General features: G+C 52.4%; 1 protein-coding gene across 1 annotated transcript in view; it reads left to right on the plus strand.

The window, feature by feature from the left end:
- LOC119251061 (golgin subfamily A member 2-like) overlaps positions 1 to 17,468 on the plus strand; it is a 111,685-nt gene extending 94,217 nt beyond the window's left edge. Inside the window, 11 exon segments of the mRNA XM_037518565.2 lie at positions 8,117 to 8,197; positions 9,368 to 9,556; positions 11,276 to 11,512; positions 11,604 to 11,679; positions 11,869 to 11,970; positions 12,198 to 12,418; positions 16,651 to 16,753; positions 16,846 to 16,952; positions 17,024 to 17,090; positions 17,093 to 17,163; positions 17,265 to 17,468. Of these exon segments, the coding sequence (XP_037374462.2) occupies positions 8,117 to 8,197; positions 9,368 to 9,556; positions 11,276 to 11,512; positions 11,604 to 11,679; positions 11,869 to 11,970; positions 12,198 to 12,418; positions 16,651 to 16,753; positions 16,846 to 16,952; positions 17,024 to 17,090; positions 17,093 to 17,163; positions 17,265 to 17,468 (1,458 nt within the window).
- The last annotated feature ends 1,388 nt before the right edge of the window (positions 17,469 to 18,856 follow it).

Genomic DNA, 18,856 nt, shown 5'->3' on the forward strand with positions numbered 1-18,856 from the left:
AACCACCGCAGCGCCTGCTGCCCGACAGAGGACGACAACGGGCCCCACGGGCCCCAACCGACCGCCACTGGGAGCCTGCTTCAAATGTGGCCAAGAAGGCCACTGGTCCAGACAATGCCCCAACCCCTGCCAGGACCGTGCCCCATCTGCAATGTCCAGGGTCACTGGAAAAGTGACTGTCCCTCCATGCCTGGCTATGGTGGGCCAGTCCTTCTAGCCCCATGCAACTCTTGCCACTGGCGGTCTTGGGTTTGGTGGCTGAGAACTGAAGAGGCCCGGACTCGTTGACCCCGATAACCTTCGAGGAGCCTAGGGTAATGGTCAAGGTAGTGTTACAGGACAAGGAGAGGGGCAGCCCAGACACCCCAAACCTGCCTGCTTTAAATAGGTTCTGCCATCCACCGCATCAACACAAAACATATAGACTTCAATGGGACAGAACTTTAATACAATTAGGAAACATACAGGAAAGGCAAAGAATATAGTTTCTAAATCAAGCACCCAAAGTTACCCGTCCCCTCGTGGGTAAAAGCCCATTCAAATGGGATTGGCCCAGGGCAAGGCTCCAAAGCCTGCCCCAAGTCTAAAGCACCTTCCAGTGGGGACCCACAGAAAAGGATCAGAAACCACCAGACAAGTCTGGAGGGAAAAGAACAAAATCAAAAGCAAGACAAAAACCACCACTGTCACCTCCCCACGGATCTCTCACCCACATCTGTGTCATCCAGTCCATGACCAAAAGACAAGTGCAGTTCCTTCACGTGCCTCCTGGCTCTATGTGCCTCCTCCAGGTCTCCTTCTGGCTCCATCCTGCAGAGAAGAAGCTTCTCTGCAGCTTCTTCTCTCTTCTCAGCTCCATCCTCCCTAGGTAGGGCAGGAAACCTGGAACCTCCCCCTTTCCTGGGAACCACCCTGTTACAGTAGCAGGTAAGTCCATCTCCTTTCTGGTTGACATGGGGGTTACATCCTCTATCCTCCCTTCCTATTTTGGTCAAACTTATCCTTCTCAGGTCTTGGTTGCGGGTGTTGATGGCCTTCCTTCTCAGCCCAGGACCACTGCACCCCTTCAATGTCAGGTTAATAACAAACCACTGGCGCACTCTTACGTGCCCCACCCCTTTAATAGGACGGGATCTGCTGGCCAATTAGGAGCCGTGATCTCATGGTCTCCTGACCCAGCAGAAGCTTTCATCCTCCCCTTGCTACCTAACTGCGATCCCCAAACCCAGGACACCCTTCTACCTCCAGACCTAGTTAACCCACAAGTATGGGATGTCTCTACCCCAACTGTTGCCACCATCATACCCCAGTCCTCATTCACCTCAAGGATCGCTCTTCTTTTCCCTCTCGCCCTCAGTTTCCAATCTCCCTCACTCACCGTCAGGGTCTCTAACCATCATCCAACAACTCCTGGGAAAGGGACTCCTTACTCCTATCAACCCACCCTGTAATACTCCATTCTCCCCATTAAAAATCCTGACGGTTCTTATCGCCTAGTTCAAGACCTTTGCCCCATCAACGAGGCGGTGGTGCTTATCCATCCCGGAGTGCCAAACCCCTACACCTTCCTATCTCATATACCGTCTTCTACCACATGCTTCTCTGTCCCTGACCTCAAAGATGCCTTTTTACCATCCCTCTGGATCCTCAAGGTTACTTCCTATTTGCTTTTACGTGGGAAGATCCGGACACACACACCTCCCAGCAACTGGCCGGGACAGTCCTGCCTCAGGGGTTCCGGGACAGCCCTCATCTGTTTGGTCAGGCATTAGCGAGTGATCTCTTGTCATGTAATACTCCACCCTGCACTCTCCTTCAGGATGTCAATGACCTCCTCCTCTGCAGTCCTCCGCACAATCTCAGCAACACACTGCACAACTCCTCACCTTCCTGTGCTCAAAAGGATACAGCATCTCCCCATCCAACCCCAACTTTCAGTTCCCACAGCCGTCTATCTGGGTCTTCGACAAACTCCTTCCTCCAAACAGCTGACGGTGGACCTCAAACAGGCCATCCGGGGCCTTCCCTCCCCTGAATCGGCAGAACAAACCCTTTCCTTCCTAGGTTTGGTCGGATTCTTCCGTCATTGGATCCCTAATTTTGTTTTCCTAGCCAAGCCACTGTATGAGGCAGCAAAAGCCTCCCCTGAAGGACTTCTCAATCCCCCGGGGAGGTCCACAGGGCCTTCCTTTTACTCACACATATCCTCCTTCGGGCACCTGCCCTTGCCCTTCCTGACCCAGAAAAGCCTTTCCTCCTGTTCACAGATGAACGTCGGGGCATTGCGTCGGGGCATTTCCTCCTGTTCACAGATGAACGTCGGGGTATGGCGGCAGGCGGCCTTTCCCGGTCTCTGGGCCCAGGCCTGCGTCCTATCGCTTATCTCTCCAAGCAGATGGATCCCACCGTCAGGGGCTGGCAACCTTGCCTTAGAGCCCTGGCGGCGGCAGCTCTACTCACCCGGGAACCCCTCAAACTTACTCTGGGAAGACCTGTCCAAGCACATTCCTCGCACCGCCTTCAGGACCTCCTGTCTCCCTGCCTGCTCTCCACTCTCACTCCTGCCCGCTTCACAGGACTTCCATGTGCTCTTTATCGAAAACCCTCTGGTGAGTCTCACTCAGTAAAATTCTCTCAACCCGGCCACTCTTCTGTCTCTGGCTCCTCTTCTGCCGCTCATTAGTGCCCTGAAATTCTGGATGAAATGCAAACCTCCAGACTGGGCTTGGCCGACTCCCTTTTGTCAGATGCCTACTGGACTCTGTCTGTAGACGGCAGCTCTTGCGAAGGTGTGCGAGGTCAGCGGAGGGCTGCCTAGGCCATGGTTACCCTCAATCAGGTCATCGAGGCAGGAAAGCTGCCCGGAGGAACCACCTCCTGAAAGGCAGAACTCAGAGCACTTACCAGGGCCCTTACCCTCAGCAACCAGAAGAAAGTCACCATCTATATGGATTCAACATATGCCTTCCTTATGGCTCACAGTCACACTGCGATTTGGCAGGAAAGGGGGTTCCTATCCACCAAGGGGTCCCCCATCATGAACGCTAAACTTATCCTTAAGCTTCTAGCGGCCTTGCAGCTTCCAACTGAAGTCGCCATTATCCACTGTGAAGGACACCACACGGACAATTCTTACATGACCACAGGGAATAACAAGGCTGATGCAGCAGCAAGGGCTCCCACAACTGACTCTGCTGCAGACCCTGCTCCTATTCTCTCTCTATCTGTCCCCTCCATCACTCTGACTTAGGAGCCTAATGAACGCCAATTCCTGAGTCCTCATTTCCACCCCTCCTTGAGTGCAAAAGTCTGTCAGATATGTTCCCGGCATCAAACCTGGAGTTCACCCACCTTCTTCTTTTGCAGCTCACCAGCTGCGTGGACACTTACCCAGACAGGATTGGCAGGTTTTTACTCACCTCCCTACTCACAAAAAGGTTAAATATCTGCTAACAATGGTTGATACAGTGACAGGTTGGGTCGAGCCCTTCCCTGCAGCTAGAGAAACGGCTCAGGTGGTAACCGAGGCCCTTCTTAACCACATTATCCCACGCTTTGGCCTCCCCAGCTCTATCCTATCTGACAATGGTCCAGTTTTTATCTCAAAGATTACTCAGCAGGTCTCTGTGGCTCTGGGTATCACCTGGACGCTTGACATTCCCCACCACCTGCAATCCTCAGGGAAGGTGGAGCGCGCCAATGGGCTAATCAAGGATCACCTGACTAAACTCTCCTGAGAGCTCTGCAACTGCTGCGGGAACACAAAGACCGGTACTTACCCAGTCCTGCCTCGGATCCCGACCTCCTCAACTGACCTTCCACACCACTGCATCCGGGAGACCAAGTCCTGCTCAAATTGCTTCAGCCAAAGCCACTGCAGCCTCCATGGACCAGTCCACACACGTTCATTCTCCCCACGCCTGCAGCGGTAACACTTTTGGGAGACCCCTCCTGGCACCATCTCTCTCGGGTCAAACTTGCCCCTGAAGACAAGCAGTATGCATGTCGTAACCTGGGTCCTACTAGGATGCACATTTCTTGTCAAAATCTCCCCTAGCTCAGCGTCCTATGTGTGGAAATTCAAAGTTAGGGAGACCTTTGTCTCAGGATCCACTGAGACTACCTGCTGCACCTCCCCCTGCAGTGACCCTCAGGGCTAATGGCTGTTGCCATGGTCCCTGAGGTCCGGCGTGGGCAAGGAACCATGCGCGCAGGGGGAGAACAGCAAACTCCCTAAGATGCAGAAAAGCCGAATGCCTGCCAAGAGATAACGACCACCAGAAGCTGCCACAAAGATGATTAAAAGAAATGCTGACCACCTGGAACCTTATCTCGCTTTCTCAAGGCCCACAAACTTTATTCTGCTACAACTGTCTTTCTAAAATCTTTCCTTTTTCTGGTCATTGATTGCTAATTAAAAAACATACATAATTTAATAAACAGGCTAATCCAAATGAAACATTACTAAACACTGTGTAATAATAGAATTGTTAGTTTAATAATCTTCTATTATATGCTTGACTTTAGTACCTATATTAGCTGCATTATAAAATAAATTCACCCATGACAATTAATTATGAGTAAAAATGAGTAGGTAATAGTGATAGTGCAACTAGAAAATAATTATATAGAACAGTAGAAAGAATTAATATTAGGAATGAGGCTAGGTCCAGGTGTAACTTCGGACATAAATCACTGCCCTGTCAATTAAGCTAAGCCTATGAGCAAACTGATCTCTTTGATGTTCACTGTTCCTATGCCTTTAGAAAAAACATATATATACTGACCACTAACTTAATTAAAGCGCACTCAGATTTACACTTTCTTGAAGTGTGTCTGTTTGTCATTTCTTTAACTGAATCCCTGACCACCCTGTGCAGTCTCTCAACCCTGAGACGGCCTCATCGTCTACTGCTGTGCTGGTCCGCGGAGTGCCCACAGGCTGGATGCACAGCACCTATCACGCTCACCCTAACTCTTTCATCGATTAACAACCCTATGAACACCTTTTTTCTTTTACCATCAAAACTTAGATCACTGCAAGAATACCTACAAAGAATATGGGGGGTGCCATTACCAGTCACATACAGTGCACCTTCCAGACAAAGGCTGAATGTTCTCTCTGGTCTGTCATAATACAGGTTTCAATACGAATCAGGTTAGCTATGCTATTTCAGATCCTTGGGACCTACGCTGTGTACAGGGAGTCCAAGCCACAGGGTACACTGGCTGGCATTCCTACCCAGTGGCAACATTGTCTTTCTCAAGGGCTATGTTCCGACACAAAATGCCACAGTCCAAGTCTCCCAGGACATCCTCCATTCAGAGCAAGTCCTACAAAATCAGCTAACATCATCAGAAAAGACTGAGACCCTCAAGCTGGATTCATAAAATACAAAACGCTATACTATTCCTACATAACTCTTTTGGATCTAATACCTTTTTGTTTCCTCTGTGCTTCCCTTCAGAGGCCTCTACTGGTGGCAGCTCCAATTAATCTCAATACCACTATGACCAAGATAACGGATGCTGCTTGCCAGACTCCCCAACTCTCAGTCCCCCTATGGGACTCCAATCACAGCTACCCCTGCTAGCACACTGACGCCCTTGTCGGCTTTCATTCCTGCACTTCTAACATTTCGGTTAATGAATAGATACCTCTTTAGAAAAAACCTCTGTGTCCTTAGCTTCATCACAAAGACAGCTCCCCTCCCTGGCACAGGTCACTCCAAAACTGGCGGGCTCTGGACCTGTGAACGGCTGTTCCTCAGGGAAGAATGTTGTTATTATATCAGTGAGTCAGAGATTGTGGAACAAAATGTGGAAGCCTTAATGCAACTACACAAAGATGTGGAAAGGGAAAGAGGGGACTCCAACTCTCCACTGACATGGTTTCAAATTCCTATAGCCTCATGGCTCCTCCCACTCTTGGGGCCAATACTAATGATCACCTTATTTTTTTCTTTTTGCTCCTTGCCTCCTAAAATTCACACAGGCTCGCATTCAGGAAATGTCTCATACCACATTTAACCAACTTCTCTACCCATATTCTTGCATCCCTGCAAAAGACCCTCATAACCAGGCCTGAGCCACCCGATTGGCTCTCTGCCAGACCAGAGAGCAGTGATGAGGGAGGAACACTGAGAGTTCATAAGCAGGCTGGTCCTGGACAAAGAGGAGAGTGGAATGTGCATGGAGGGTGGAGGGGTGGAATGTAGTTAACTCACAATCCCCTGGGAACTATCCTTATGTCACATCAAGAGCTGGGTGCTTGATCTGTTGCCCCAGCCCCCCAGGACTAACCCCCTTTCAGGTTTCCCTTGTGGCCTCAGATTACCGACTTGAAGGGGACTCAAGACCCTGGGACCCGACCCTGGGAGAGGGTTCAGGCTCACTTGCTCTGTTCTGTACCCCACCTTTAAACACTGAGTGCCTTCAAAGCCTGTGCTTCCCTAGTAATCTTGAAATGTTGGCAACCACTCTGGGTGACCCTGGGAAGAATTGTTGAGTTGGTTTTCTGCAGGGTTTCTACTTCTCCGTGGAGACTTTCTGACTTGTCTGACTTCTCCATCTCACATTCTAATTCCATATGACCTGGGGCCAGAATGCCCCCCAATCAGTGCTCTTTGGAGTGATCTGTTTATCCTCTGTGGATCAGATCCCAGCAAACTGACCTTCTCAGTTGGAAATCTTCCCCCAGTTGTCTCAACATGGGTTGCTCTGCTCGCCACAGGATAAATAGGCAACTGAAGCATCAATTCTGCTCAGTCTCTTGAGAGAACAAACCTTCTGTGTTAATGAACATATGCAGACATATGTGAGATTGTAATAGATTGCTCTGAAATGTGCTTGGCTGTCCCTCTGGCTGTCCCCTCACTGCCTCCTGCCATCAGCATCCATTGGTGCAGGAGCTTGAGCAGCGCTGTTAACAGTTAACATGTATAAGAAAGGGCCCTAACGTCTGAGTACTCACATGCTTGCTTTTCCACCCCGCGCTGGCTTTACATGCTGGCAGCTACTGATTCATGGCATCCCAGAAGTTCAAGACTGAGTGTAAACTCCTAACCATTGTTTCTTTAAACCATGTTATTAGTCCATTTCTTTTGTCACTGTCTTCTTTACTCACAGCACCTGGTAGAGTTCTGGTGGCATGAAGTCAGATGGTAAATCTAACTTGTACAGGGGCTTGCAGTTCTCATGAACCTCAACTCTTTTTTCCCTCTCTGCAGTTGAGAGACTACCAAAAGAAAAACAGCTTGGGGTCTCTTTCAGGAGTTAAAAAGAAAAAGAAGAAGAAACATGGCAGTAGGCCAGAGACAACCGCTTCTGGTGCTTGTGAGTCATCAAAAGTGTAAGACTTGCTCGACCAGGCTTCCTAGGAGAGGGGTGCTCCAGGGCAGCTGAGTGAGAGGTTAAGAGCATGAAAGAAGTGGGTAAGAACCCTGGGTCTGAGTGCGGCATCTCCGTAGCTCTGCTGGGGATCTGATTTGGGGTGACACAGCTTAAGCTCTTTGTCCACCTGTGAGTCAGGGTGCTACAGTTCTACTTAAATCTAGGCAGCATCCATGAGATGATTGTGCATTCATCCCTTCGTGCGGGGCCTGGTGCGCAGTAAGCCTTCAGTACAGGGCATCGCTATGGACTTCTTGCTCTGGCAATTTCCCTCATCCCCAGCCTCAAGGGGAAGCCAGTCAGTGAGGACACCCTCTCCCTTTAGGGTGGCACAGATGAGCCCCGGGTGCTTGGGATTAGGTGACCTCTGAGGTGGGAGTCTGTCTTTGCCACTTGCTTCCTGGGTGATCACAGGGAAAATCACATCCTTCCCGGGTCTCAGTTTCCTCACCTGGAAGATGATATTGTTGGGCCAGATCAGTGTCTTCCAGACTGATCTGGTAGCTTTGATCCATCTCTTGGTTCACGTTGCTTTCTGCCTTGGGCAAGACAGTGAGTGGCCATTTGGAAAGATGGTGCAGGCTGTGGTATGATCCGTCATCCTTGTCTCCAGCATCCATCGTCCAGAGCTGCTCTCTCTTTCCTTCTCTGACCTTCTTGTCTTCTCTAAGCCGCTTTTCTCTTCCTCCCCTTGCCCTTATTTTTCTCTTTTCACCTCCTGTAGATTCAGGACATTCTGCAGGTGCTGGTGTCTGACCTTAACCACTCCAATGGGGTAGCGCTCCCCCCATTGGACAAGAGGAAGGTGAGGCCATGCCGAGACCCCCTCTATGGCTTGGCCTCTCCCAGCGTGCATGCCCGAGGCTTGTCTGGTTGGGGTACTTGGCCTCTGGCTGATTTTATGTTACCATCATTAACCCTCGGTGTGTCTATGTCTGCTATTTCACCAGTTTGGTAGATTGTTGTTTTCCTTTCTGCACATCTTTATCATCTTGGAGAAGATACAATACACCATGAAGTATGAGGGGTCATTTGGGAATAGCTTCCAGAGCAGGTTGTGATATTTGGGTCTTCCAAGCCTCCAGGGTGAATGCTCAGGGGGCCGTTCTATTGGGAGAGTGTCAACAACCCCCCCCCACACACACAGGGCTTGCCCTCTGGACATGTCCCCCAAAGACCAACAGTGCACATAACGGTTGATTTTTCAAAGTGATGAATTCATTTTAGCTTAGGAGTGGGAAATGCAACTTAGGAGAAAGGGGGCTTTTGTTACAGGTGCAAGGATTCAGGTGAGTTTTGTAGCAGAACTGCAAAGTACGTGAGGTTCACCAGAGATGAGTTACTGGGACATGCTCCCCTGCTGTCTTTTAAAAATCAACTGGACACTTACCCATCTTCCTTGGGCTCTTGGCAGCAGACATTTTGTTAGGCGGCAAGGTGGGATGTGGCAACTGAGGGAGCAGTTGGCTCTGAGGGGTCTGGAAACTGGAGGAGTGGCCTTTGAGGCGGATTTGTAAAGGTGGGCAGTGTTCATCCCCGTGGAGAGTGGGTGATGTGGGAGTCCCAGGCAGAGGGTGGGTGAGGGAGATGACCAGAGAGTGCTTTGCAAGAAGGTAAGGTGCTTATTTGCAGCAACATGGATGGCGCTGGAAGGGATCATGCTCAGCGAAATAAGCCAAAAAGAAAAAGAAAAATACCGGATGGTCTCACTCATAGCAGGAATCTAGAAAACTTAAATAAGGGACCAGGAAAATGAATATAAGAAAGTGAAAATCAAAATCGACAAAAAACTATGAACCAGAGACACTTTTTGGGGTGTGGGGGGCGGAGGGGAAGGATTGGGGTCAGAATGGGGCGTTTGCAATTGTATGGGGCAATATAAAAATAAAATTTATTATTTAAAAAAAAAAAAAAAAAGAAGGTAAGGTGCTTGTGGTGCCCTGGGCTGGGAGATGACCTCGTCCTGATGTGGGAGGGGACACGGAGCTTTGGGTCTCCAGCTGCATTGGGTGGCGTCTCATTGTTTCTTCTGTCTGTCCAATCCCATCAGAACATGGAGGCGACCAGCTCGCTCCAAATGGAGCAGAACACCAAGAGCGAGCTGGCCATGAAACTCGGCCAGCTACAGGAGAAGCTGGTAGAGCTGAAGGAGATGGTAAGCCCTGCGCCAGCTGGGAAGGGCTCGGAAACCTCCAGGAGGGAGGCCCTTAGGCTAGGACAGACGTAGCTCCAACTCAGGGCTGGGGGGCACTGGTGACCCTGCAGTCCTGCCAGGTCCGTGACCACCTGTGCCCTAGGCTCTGACATGGAGCGGTGGGTTCTCCGGGACTGCTGGTCACCTCCCTGCTGGAGGCATGAGCCAGTAGGGGAGAGATGAGGAGACGTGGAGACATTCTGATTCCAGACTTGGCTCTGGGTTGTGCTTCAATGAACAGGGCTGAGCCTCAGCATCCTTCACTTCAGAGAGAACTAGAAAGCAGTTCCGCAGCAGTTGAAGGAAGGGGCCTGGGCAGGTGGCAAAGTCCCACAGTGCCTGCCTCAGGAAGAGGGGTCTGTGCCTGTCCCCCCATCTGTGGGTGCAGATCTGGGAGGTGCCTCAGTGGCGAGAGCCAGCGGCAGTGGTGGTCTCCACTCTGCTGCTCCACCACAAGTCCGTTGAGGCAGTTGCTCCTCAGAACTGCCCTTTTCTGCACGCTTCCTGGATTATGGGCAGGACCAATCAGGTGCAAGCTATGGGCTGATTGGTGCTAAGTGGTCCAGTCAGCCAAGGATCAAATGGTCCAGGGCCTCCCTGGTGGCCTATGGGTTAAGTTTCGGCACCATCACCACTACTGCCTGAGTTTGGTCCCTGGCTGGGATCTGACCCACAGGGAGCAGCAAACATCTCCAGCCTTGCCAACTGTTACCCTCAGCAGTGTGTTTCAGTCAGTCTGCCTGTTCTGCTCACTCTAAACCCCTGGCTAATACCCCAGTTCTTCTGCACAAAAAAAGAAAAATGGTCCAATCAGACTTGATGTTGGGACACCCTGAAGAGTAATATAAGCCAGGGTTAGAGGGAGCTGATGGGCTTTGTTCCAACTTCCAAAGAAAGAAGGGGAAGACACTGTTCCTGGCCTCTCAAGAAAGGAGGACCAGAAGCTGAAAGAAGACAAGAAGCATCCAGTAGCCAACCTCTGCGGGAGAAAGAGAGGATGAAGACCTCTGTCAGAGACTGGGCCTCCAGTCCTGTGTCTGACATCACCTGAAAGGAGCACCAAAGGCTCCGGGCCTCATGTCTGAAAGAGCTGTTTGTTGTTGGTGTTGTCCAGCAACTCACAAAGAGCTTTTAACCCCTGGTGTCTCTGACACCGGCTGGGATCCCAACTGAAAAGGGTATTCACGGGGCATGAGGATGGGATGCCAGGATAGGCCGCAGTGGCACCTACCTGCCCGGGCTTTAAGACAAGAGGGCTGCCAAAAAGCCCCAAAGCCAAAACCAAGGGCTGTAGCAATACAGTACCCATACAATAGGGGCCTACAGGCTATAGCCAATGGAAGGATAGTGCCCGGTAGTGGACTCATGACTGTGGTTCTCAACTGTGTGCACAATTGCAAAAGACTTCAGCCTCTGGAAACAACCACCTTGGGGTTTATTTTACAAATGTGAAACAGAGCTTACTGTAGCCAAAAGTGGTGTCTACCTCAGCCAGGTACTGTCCACCAGAAGTACAAGTAGGGTTCCAATCCCCTGTCACCAGGAGTGCTGGGCAGCACTGGCCAGTAGTGCTGGTCGCTACTGGTCCCCCTGAGGTAGCGTCTTGCCGAGGCAGCTGGGTTCCGGTGACAATTTGGAGGCCAACCACCGCCTGCCCTCACCCCCTGTGTCTTCACTGCAGGTGGAGAGAAACATGAAGAGGCTCAGGAGCTGCAGCAGCAATGGGACCAGTACCTTAGTCACCTTCAGCAGTACATGGCTGCCTACCAGCAGCTCATGGTCGCCTACCGGCAGCTGGCCAACGAGAAGGATGTCCCGCAGAAGCAGGTGCTGCTTGACACCCAGCTTGTCAACTGGGTGCAGCACGAAGAAGAGCAGGGCAAGATGGAGGTCGAGTTGGCCCACCAAGAGCTGCTGGAAACACAGGTGGGGCAATTGGAGTGCCAGACACCCTGTGGCCGCCCGAGCAGGAAGACCTGCGAGCAGCATCCCTTCTCACTCTTTCCTGACCCCTTAGGGCCACCTGGAGGCTGCCAGCAAGCAGAACCAGCAGCTGCAGTCCCCATTGAACCTCATGGCTCGGACTGGAGAAAGTGAGTGGGTGGGACTTCAGCAGAGGAGGGGTTTGCAAGAGTGGAAGCCACCCTTACAACTTGGATCCTTCTCCTTTGGGAACTTGCTGGTGCAGGGTTGCACAGAGAGGAGGGGGCAGAGCTTGCTGACTTTCAGGGCTGCTTCAGAACCCAGGGGTTCTCTGAGCCCCTCTGGCTTCCCTCCAATAGTAAATGGACTGAACAGTGAGGAGGAGGAAGAAGAGGAGGACAAGGGTCCCCTGCCAAAACTAAGCATCCTGGATGACCTAGACAGCCATGAGGCCATGGTGAGCTTGGCCCTGGGGCCCCTTCCCTGTCCCACCTTCCCCTCCCACCTGCACACCCTTCTTCTTGGTTTCCCTCCCTTTGATTAAGCTTTCACCCACCTCTGCTGGGAGCCAGTGGGTAGACACCAACACCATCCTTGAATCTCAGGTGTGCCCACGGAGGCCCTGAGAGGCATGCCTCCCAACCTCCTGCCGGGCCCACAGGGGCACCCTGCACCTCTGGCCCACAAGTGGCATTTTGTAACTCGGTCTTGGCCAGTGCTGAGGAAGAACAGGCGCGGCTGCACAGGCAGCTAAAGGAGCAAAAGCTGCTCTGCTGGTGCCTGGCTCAGCAGGCAGCCCCATGGGACCAAAAGCCCAAAAAGATGGAGGCCCTAGCCCCGGGGCCCCGGGGGGAAAGTGTGCCTGGGGAGACCCACCAGGCCCTTCAGGGAGCCATGGAGAAACTGCAGGTGTGTGTAAGGCAGGAAGGAATGGACACAGGGCAGGTTTTCTGATCCAGCAGACCGGGTAAAGGAGAAGTGAGTCCTGGAAGCCTCAGTGAATTTTGCAGACTTTTATTGGGATTTACCGGATACATGGCAGGTAGGGGTGCGGGGGCCGGCCCCCAACAAGTCTTCACTCTTTTTGGGCTCTCCAGCATTCTCTGGTGGACTCTGCTGCTCTGCTCTCTCGGTTCTGCTTCTGCTTCTCTGCTTCTGCTGGCGTCCCCGTGACGCCGCCCTTAAAAGCTCAGTCTTAGCCCAGGTGAATCCCATCTACATATGCCCACAACCTACTCCAGGTGCCTGCATCAGGCATGCATTCGGGACGGCAGGGTTCCGTCATCCATCCTAACGGTGGGAGGGCAGAAAAGCCTGATACTTTTACCTTACCCTACAATCCACCCCCTAAGGGTTTTCTGCCAGACATTCTATACAAGTGATACACACGTTTCTCTTGACAAATACGAACACTGCAGCCATGGCCCACAAAAGCAAATGAAATACATCACAATGAAATATAACAGAACACAAATAAGTGCAGGCAAGGCACCGACCTAGTGGCAAAAGACAATTATTGGCACCAGCAGATGCCACTTCCGCTGCCGAAGGCACTGCTCATGCGAGGGAGGGAACCACTCAGGCATCATCTGTCACATGCCAGGAGCCAGCAGGCCTCCCAGCCCCCTCCGGTTACGGTCTTGGCCCCAAGCCACACACCACATCCATCCCCAGGATGCACTCACTCTTGGGTTGGCGATTCTGTACTCTTTGGGGGTGTAGGGTAAGGAAAAATGTCAGGCTTTTCTGCCCTCCCGCCATCAGGATAGATGATGGATCCTCGAGGTCCTGAATGCATGCCTGATGGTGGGCACCTGCAATAGGGTGTGGGCATAGGTAGATGGGATTCACCTGGGCTAAGACTGTGCTTTTAAGGGCGGCATCACGGGGACGCCAGCAGCAGCAGAAGCTGAAAGAGAAGAAGCCCGAAGCAGAAGCAGAGAACGCCAGAGAGCCCAGATAGAATGAAGATTTGCTGGGAGGACTGCACCCCTGCCTGCACCCCTGCCCCAGCACCCCTGCCTGCCATGTGCCTGGTGAACCCCAATAAAAAACCTGCAAAAACCACTGAGGACTCTGACTCCTCCTTTACCCGGTCTGCATGGGATCAGGAAACCTGCACTGTGGCTCATTCCTGCCTCCGCAATTGGCGTAAGTCAGCAAGATGATCCAGGCAGACGGGTATGGAGCCTTCCGAAGACCTGGAGGGACTAAGGAGTAACAGACTGTTTCCCTGTGATGATGCTGGAGGCGTCATGGTGACCCAGGAGATGGACAAGGTCTGGGATCTACAGGACAAGACCACACCTGGAGGAGGAGATGCCTGAGAGGACCAGCCAACAATGCCTGAGAGGACCAGCCAAAGACCCCTGAGGCAGCAAGAATCATCGGCAAAGAGAGAACCAAGATTTGGAGCTTGCCAGTGCTGATTCAGGGAGAGGCCAAGAGACTTGGACTGATGGACTGACAATTGAACTTGGACTGACAATCCCGCCAGAAAGCAGAGGACCTTGGCAGGTTATTATTTATTTATTGTTTTTAAGAATCTGGGGGTGGCCAGTGGGCCTTGATGGCCAAAAGCAGCCTGTGCATGCCCAGCAGCCAGGTGGAGGAGAAAAGCCAATTGAGAAGGCAAAAGCTGGTACTGATGCTAAGTTGAGAGCCCTGAGTGGCTGTTAAGCAGCCTGAGTATGCTGAAGATCTGTGAGTCTCATAAAATCACCTGTGGGTGATGCCCTGCTCATTCTTGAGTGAGGGTGAGGAGCTGAGGAACCCGTCCTTGGGGGACGGGTGGGGAACGCGGCTTGGGGTGGAGCCCAAGCCAAATGTAGAGTTTGGATCCCCGACCCATGTGCTTGTGCAGTGGGTTGGCCTGAGTGCAGGGGTCTGCGAGTCACATTAGTGGCTATGAAGGCCGAGTGTTGGAGTGACTGCAGACAGAAACCCTGAGGGTTGGTGATTACCCCCAACAGAATGGAATCGCCAATCCCAGAGCTAGTGCATCCTGGTGGTGGATGCTGTGTGTGCCTTGTAGCCGAGACTACAGCCAGAGAAGGCCAGGAAGACTGACGGCTCCTGGTGTGTTAGAGTAGATGCCGTGAGTGATTCCCCTCCCTCGTATGAGCAGTGCCTTCGGCAGCAGATTTGGTGGCTCATCTGCTGGTACCAATAATTGTCTTTTGCACTAGGTTGGTGCCCTGCCTGGATTTATTTGTGTTCTGCTGTATTTTGTTATATTGTGATGTATTTGCTTTTGTGGGCCATGGCTGCATTGTTTATGTTTGCTAAGAAAATTGTATATATATATAGATTATATGGCAGAAAACCCTGAGGGTTGGACTGTAGGGTAAGGAAAAATGTCAGGCTTTTCTGCCCTCCCGCCATCGGGATAGATGATGGATCCTCAAGGTCCTGAATGCATGCCTGATGGCGGGCACCTGGAATAGGGTGTGGGATAGGTAGATGGGATTCACCTGGGCTAAGACTGTGCTTTTAAGGGCGGCGTCACGGGGACACCAGCAGCAGCAGAAGCCGAAAGAGAAGCCTGAAGCAGAAGCAGAAAATGCCAGAGAGCCCAGATAGAGTGAAGATTTGCTGGGGGCTGGGAGGACAGCACCCCTGCCTGCACCCCTGCCCCAGCACCCCTGCCTGCCATGTGCCTGGTGAACCCCAATAAAAAACCTGCAAAAACCACTGAGGACTCTGACTCCTCCTTTACCCGGTCTGCATGGGATCAGGAAACCTGCACTGTGGTCAATTCCTGCCTTTACAGGGGGTAATCTCCCAACCCTCAGGGTTTTCTGTTTGTGGTTGCTCCAACACTCGGCTTTCATAGCCACGAATGCGACACGCAGGCCCCTGTACTCGGGCCAACCCACTGCACATACACATGGGTCGGGGATCTGTGGATACAAGCTCCACATGCGGCCTCTCTTGGGTCCCCTCTTCGGCCGTGGGCTCCACCACAAGCCACGTTCCCTACCTATCCCCCAAGGATGTGCTCCTCGGCTCCTCACCCTAACTCAACTGTGAGCATGGGCATTACCCACAGATGATTTTAAAAGACTCACTGGCCTTTAGCTTACGCAGTGCTTAACAGCCGCTCAGGGCTTCCCGAACTTAGCACCAGCTTTTGCCTTCTCAGTTGGCTTTTCTCCTCTGCTTAGCTGCTGGGCAGTACACCAGCTGCTTTTGGCCACCAAGGCCCACTGGCCACACCGAGATTCCCATCTCCGGGGGTGTACAATCCCATCCTTCCTCAGAGTCCCCAAAACATATCAAACTTGCCAAGGTCCTCCCCCTTCTGGTGGGATTGTTAGTCCATTAGTCCAAGTTCATTGATTTTTCCCTTTGTCCACACTGGGGAGCTCTGAATCGTGGTCCTTTCTCCCCCGACGATTCTTGCTGCCTCGGGGATTGTTGGCTGATCCTCTCAGGCATCTCCTCCTCCAGGCGAGGTCTCATCACACAGCTCCCGGACCTTGCCCATCCCCTGTGCCGCCATGACACATCCAACGCATCACAGGAACACACTGTCTGCTGCTCCTCAGTCCTTTCAGGTCTTCAAAGGGCTCCATACCGTCTGCATGGATCATCTTGCTGACTTACGCCAATTTTAAGAGAGGAAGGAATGGACACAGGGCATGTTTTCTGATTCAGCAGACCGGGTACAGGAGAAGAGAGTCCTGGAAGCCTCAGTGGCTTTTGCAGACTTTTATTGGGATTTACTGGGTACATGGCAGGTAGGGGTGCTAGGGGGCCAAGAGGCTGACAGGCCTCCCAGCCCCCAGCAAGTCTTCACTCTTTCTGGGCTCTCTGGCGTTCTCTGGTGGTCTCTGCTGCTCTGCTCTCTCGGTTCTGCTTCTGCTCCTCTGCTTTTGCTGGTGTCCCTGTGATGCCACCCTTAAAAGCCCAGTCTTAGCCCAGGTGAATCCCATCTACATATGCCCACACCCTACTCCAGGTGCCTGCATCAGGCATGCATTCAGACCGCAGGGTTCCCTCATCTATCCTAATGGCAGGAGGGCAGAAAAGCCTGATAGTTTTATCTTACCCCACAGTGTGGTTTTCCGGAGGCCTGGGTGGGTGGTTGCTGGGCAGGCCGGCACTGCTGAGCCCCTGAGCCTGCTGTCTGGCTGCAGAGATGCTTTACAGAGCTCATGCAGGAGAAAGTGGGCTTACAGGACTGGATGGAGGAGCTGGAGCATCGATGTATCCCGATGTCTGGAGAGACTGACACCATCGGTGAGTGGGGAGACCTGTGCCCTGCAGCTGGGGTGCTATGCAGAGGCTGGGGAGACCCCAGCAGCTGAGCTGTCTGCACACCCTCCCCCTAGGAGAATACATCGCTCTCTACCAGAACCAGAGAGCAGTGATGAGGGAGGAGCACCAAGAGAGGGAGAAGTCCATAAGCCAGCTGGCCCAGGACAAAGAGGAGATGAAGGTAGTCAGAGCTCTGGCTCCATGGTGGTGCGGCTGGGGGCAGGGCGGGCTTCTGAGCATCTCTGCTTCCAGGTGAAGCTGTTAGAGCTGCAAGAGCTGAGTTTGTGACTGGTGGAGGCACGCAACGAATGGTGGGTGAAGCCCCTGCCCAGAACCCTGCTGCTGAGCCCACTAGCGCATGCCTAGTCCCCAAGAAGCTTGGCACTGCCAACGTCCAAGGTGAGGAAAGCCCCTAATGGGCAGCTGGGCAGGAAGAGCACATTCTGCCAGGCACACAGCTTCCTGTCTCTGTCTCTCTAAAGAACCAAGTAAGGTGAGCCTTGTCCACGATGTGCAGCCGACCCAGGGCGAGGCCCAGCTGGGCCTGACTCCCCTTGAGAACGCCTCTGCGCGGCAGGTCGTTCAGCTGCTTCAAGAAATGCAGAACCCCCAGGAAGTCGTCACCATTGGAAACAGCCCATGCCTTCCCTTCTTCTACCAGGCTGACGACAATGAGGTGAAGATAATGGTGGTCTAGGCCACCGGCATGGGGCTGGAGGCTCTGGCCCCACCTGGCCCTCACCAACCCATCCCTGTTCCCCAGGCTTTCCCACCCTGTCCTTTGGCTCTCCTTCCCAGTTGTCCTTTCATCCCTTGGCTTAAAAAAGGGGTACAACAACTCCCCTTTCTAATAGAGTGAAATAGGTGCAGACCCTAGCCTCTTAGGTTAGGGCTGTGTCTTAATTTAACTCTGGACTAATCATACTTCCAGAGACAAGGAGCTAGAAATATCCAGCTAGTTATTTAGGGGGCTCCATTCTACAATATAAAGGCTCCTTGATGACCAATTGAATCCTTACCAGGCCTTCCTGCAGAGGGCCTAGATTATATCAGGCAATTTTGGGCCATGTGCCCCCCCCCACCCCAACCATGTGGAGTGGGGCAGCACTTTGAAGGCCCGGCACAGGGGCTAAGTCCAGACAGAGATACCAGCTGGTGCAGGTGGGCACCAACACCTGTCTAGAGTGTAGCCACAGAGATAGCAGTGGTTTATTTGAGACCACCCAGATCCACAAAGGGGTGGCCTCCCCTGCTCCCTTTTGAAATTTCCCCATGGGCCTTTGCACCCAATTTTTTGTTTTTGTTTTTGTGGTTTTTTTTAAATTTTTTGTTGGACCCAATAATTGTTTTGATTTTTCTTTATTTTTTTATTTTTACTTTTTGTTGCACCCAATTATTCTGGAGGTGATCCCTATCTGCAGAGGGGAGGCCTCTCCTACTACCTAGCAAAAGTCCCCATGGGCATGTGTGCCCGATTATTTTATGGGCACCCACCTGTTAAAGGGGGGCTCTGCTCACTACACAAATCTTGCGGCTTGAGGTTACCCTGTCCCACTCACAAAAGTCCCGCGGGCATGAGGCCACCACAGTCCTCAAAGGGGTGTCATCCCCTGTCCCCGCTCACAATAGGTCCGTGGGCATGAGGCCACCCCAATCTGCAAGGGGGTGGCCTCCCCCATCCCCCCTCAAGTCCTGCGGGCATGAGTCCACCCCAATCCACAAAGGGGTGGCTTCCCCTGTCCTCCTCACAAAAGTTCCATGGGCATGAGGCCACCCCAATGTGCAAAGGGGTGGCCTCTTCCTTCCCCCCTCACAAAAGGCCCATGGGCATGAGGCCACCCAATCTGCAGAGGGGTGGCCTCTCCCATCCCACCCCTCACAAAAGACCCACAGGCATGAGGCCACCCCAATGCACAAAGGGGTGGTCTCCTCCTTGCCCTCTCACAAAAGTATGAGGCCACCCCAATCCACAAAAGGGAAGCCTCCCCTATCCCCCTCCTCACAAAAGTCCTGCAGGCATGAGGCCACCCCAATCCACGAAGGGGTGGCCTCCCCCGTCGCTCATCTCAAATGTCCCGCAGGTAT

The sequence above is a fragment of the Talpa occidentalis genome, unplaced genomic scaffold, assembly GCF_014898055.3.
Source record: "Talpa occidentalis isolate TD23 unplaced genomic scaffold, MPIMG_talOcc4v2.1 talOcc4.2, whole genome shotgun sequence".
Lineage (NCBI taxonomy): Eukaryota > Metazoa > Chordata > Mammalia > Eulipotyphla > Talpidae > Talpa > Talpa occidentalis.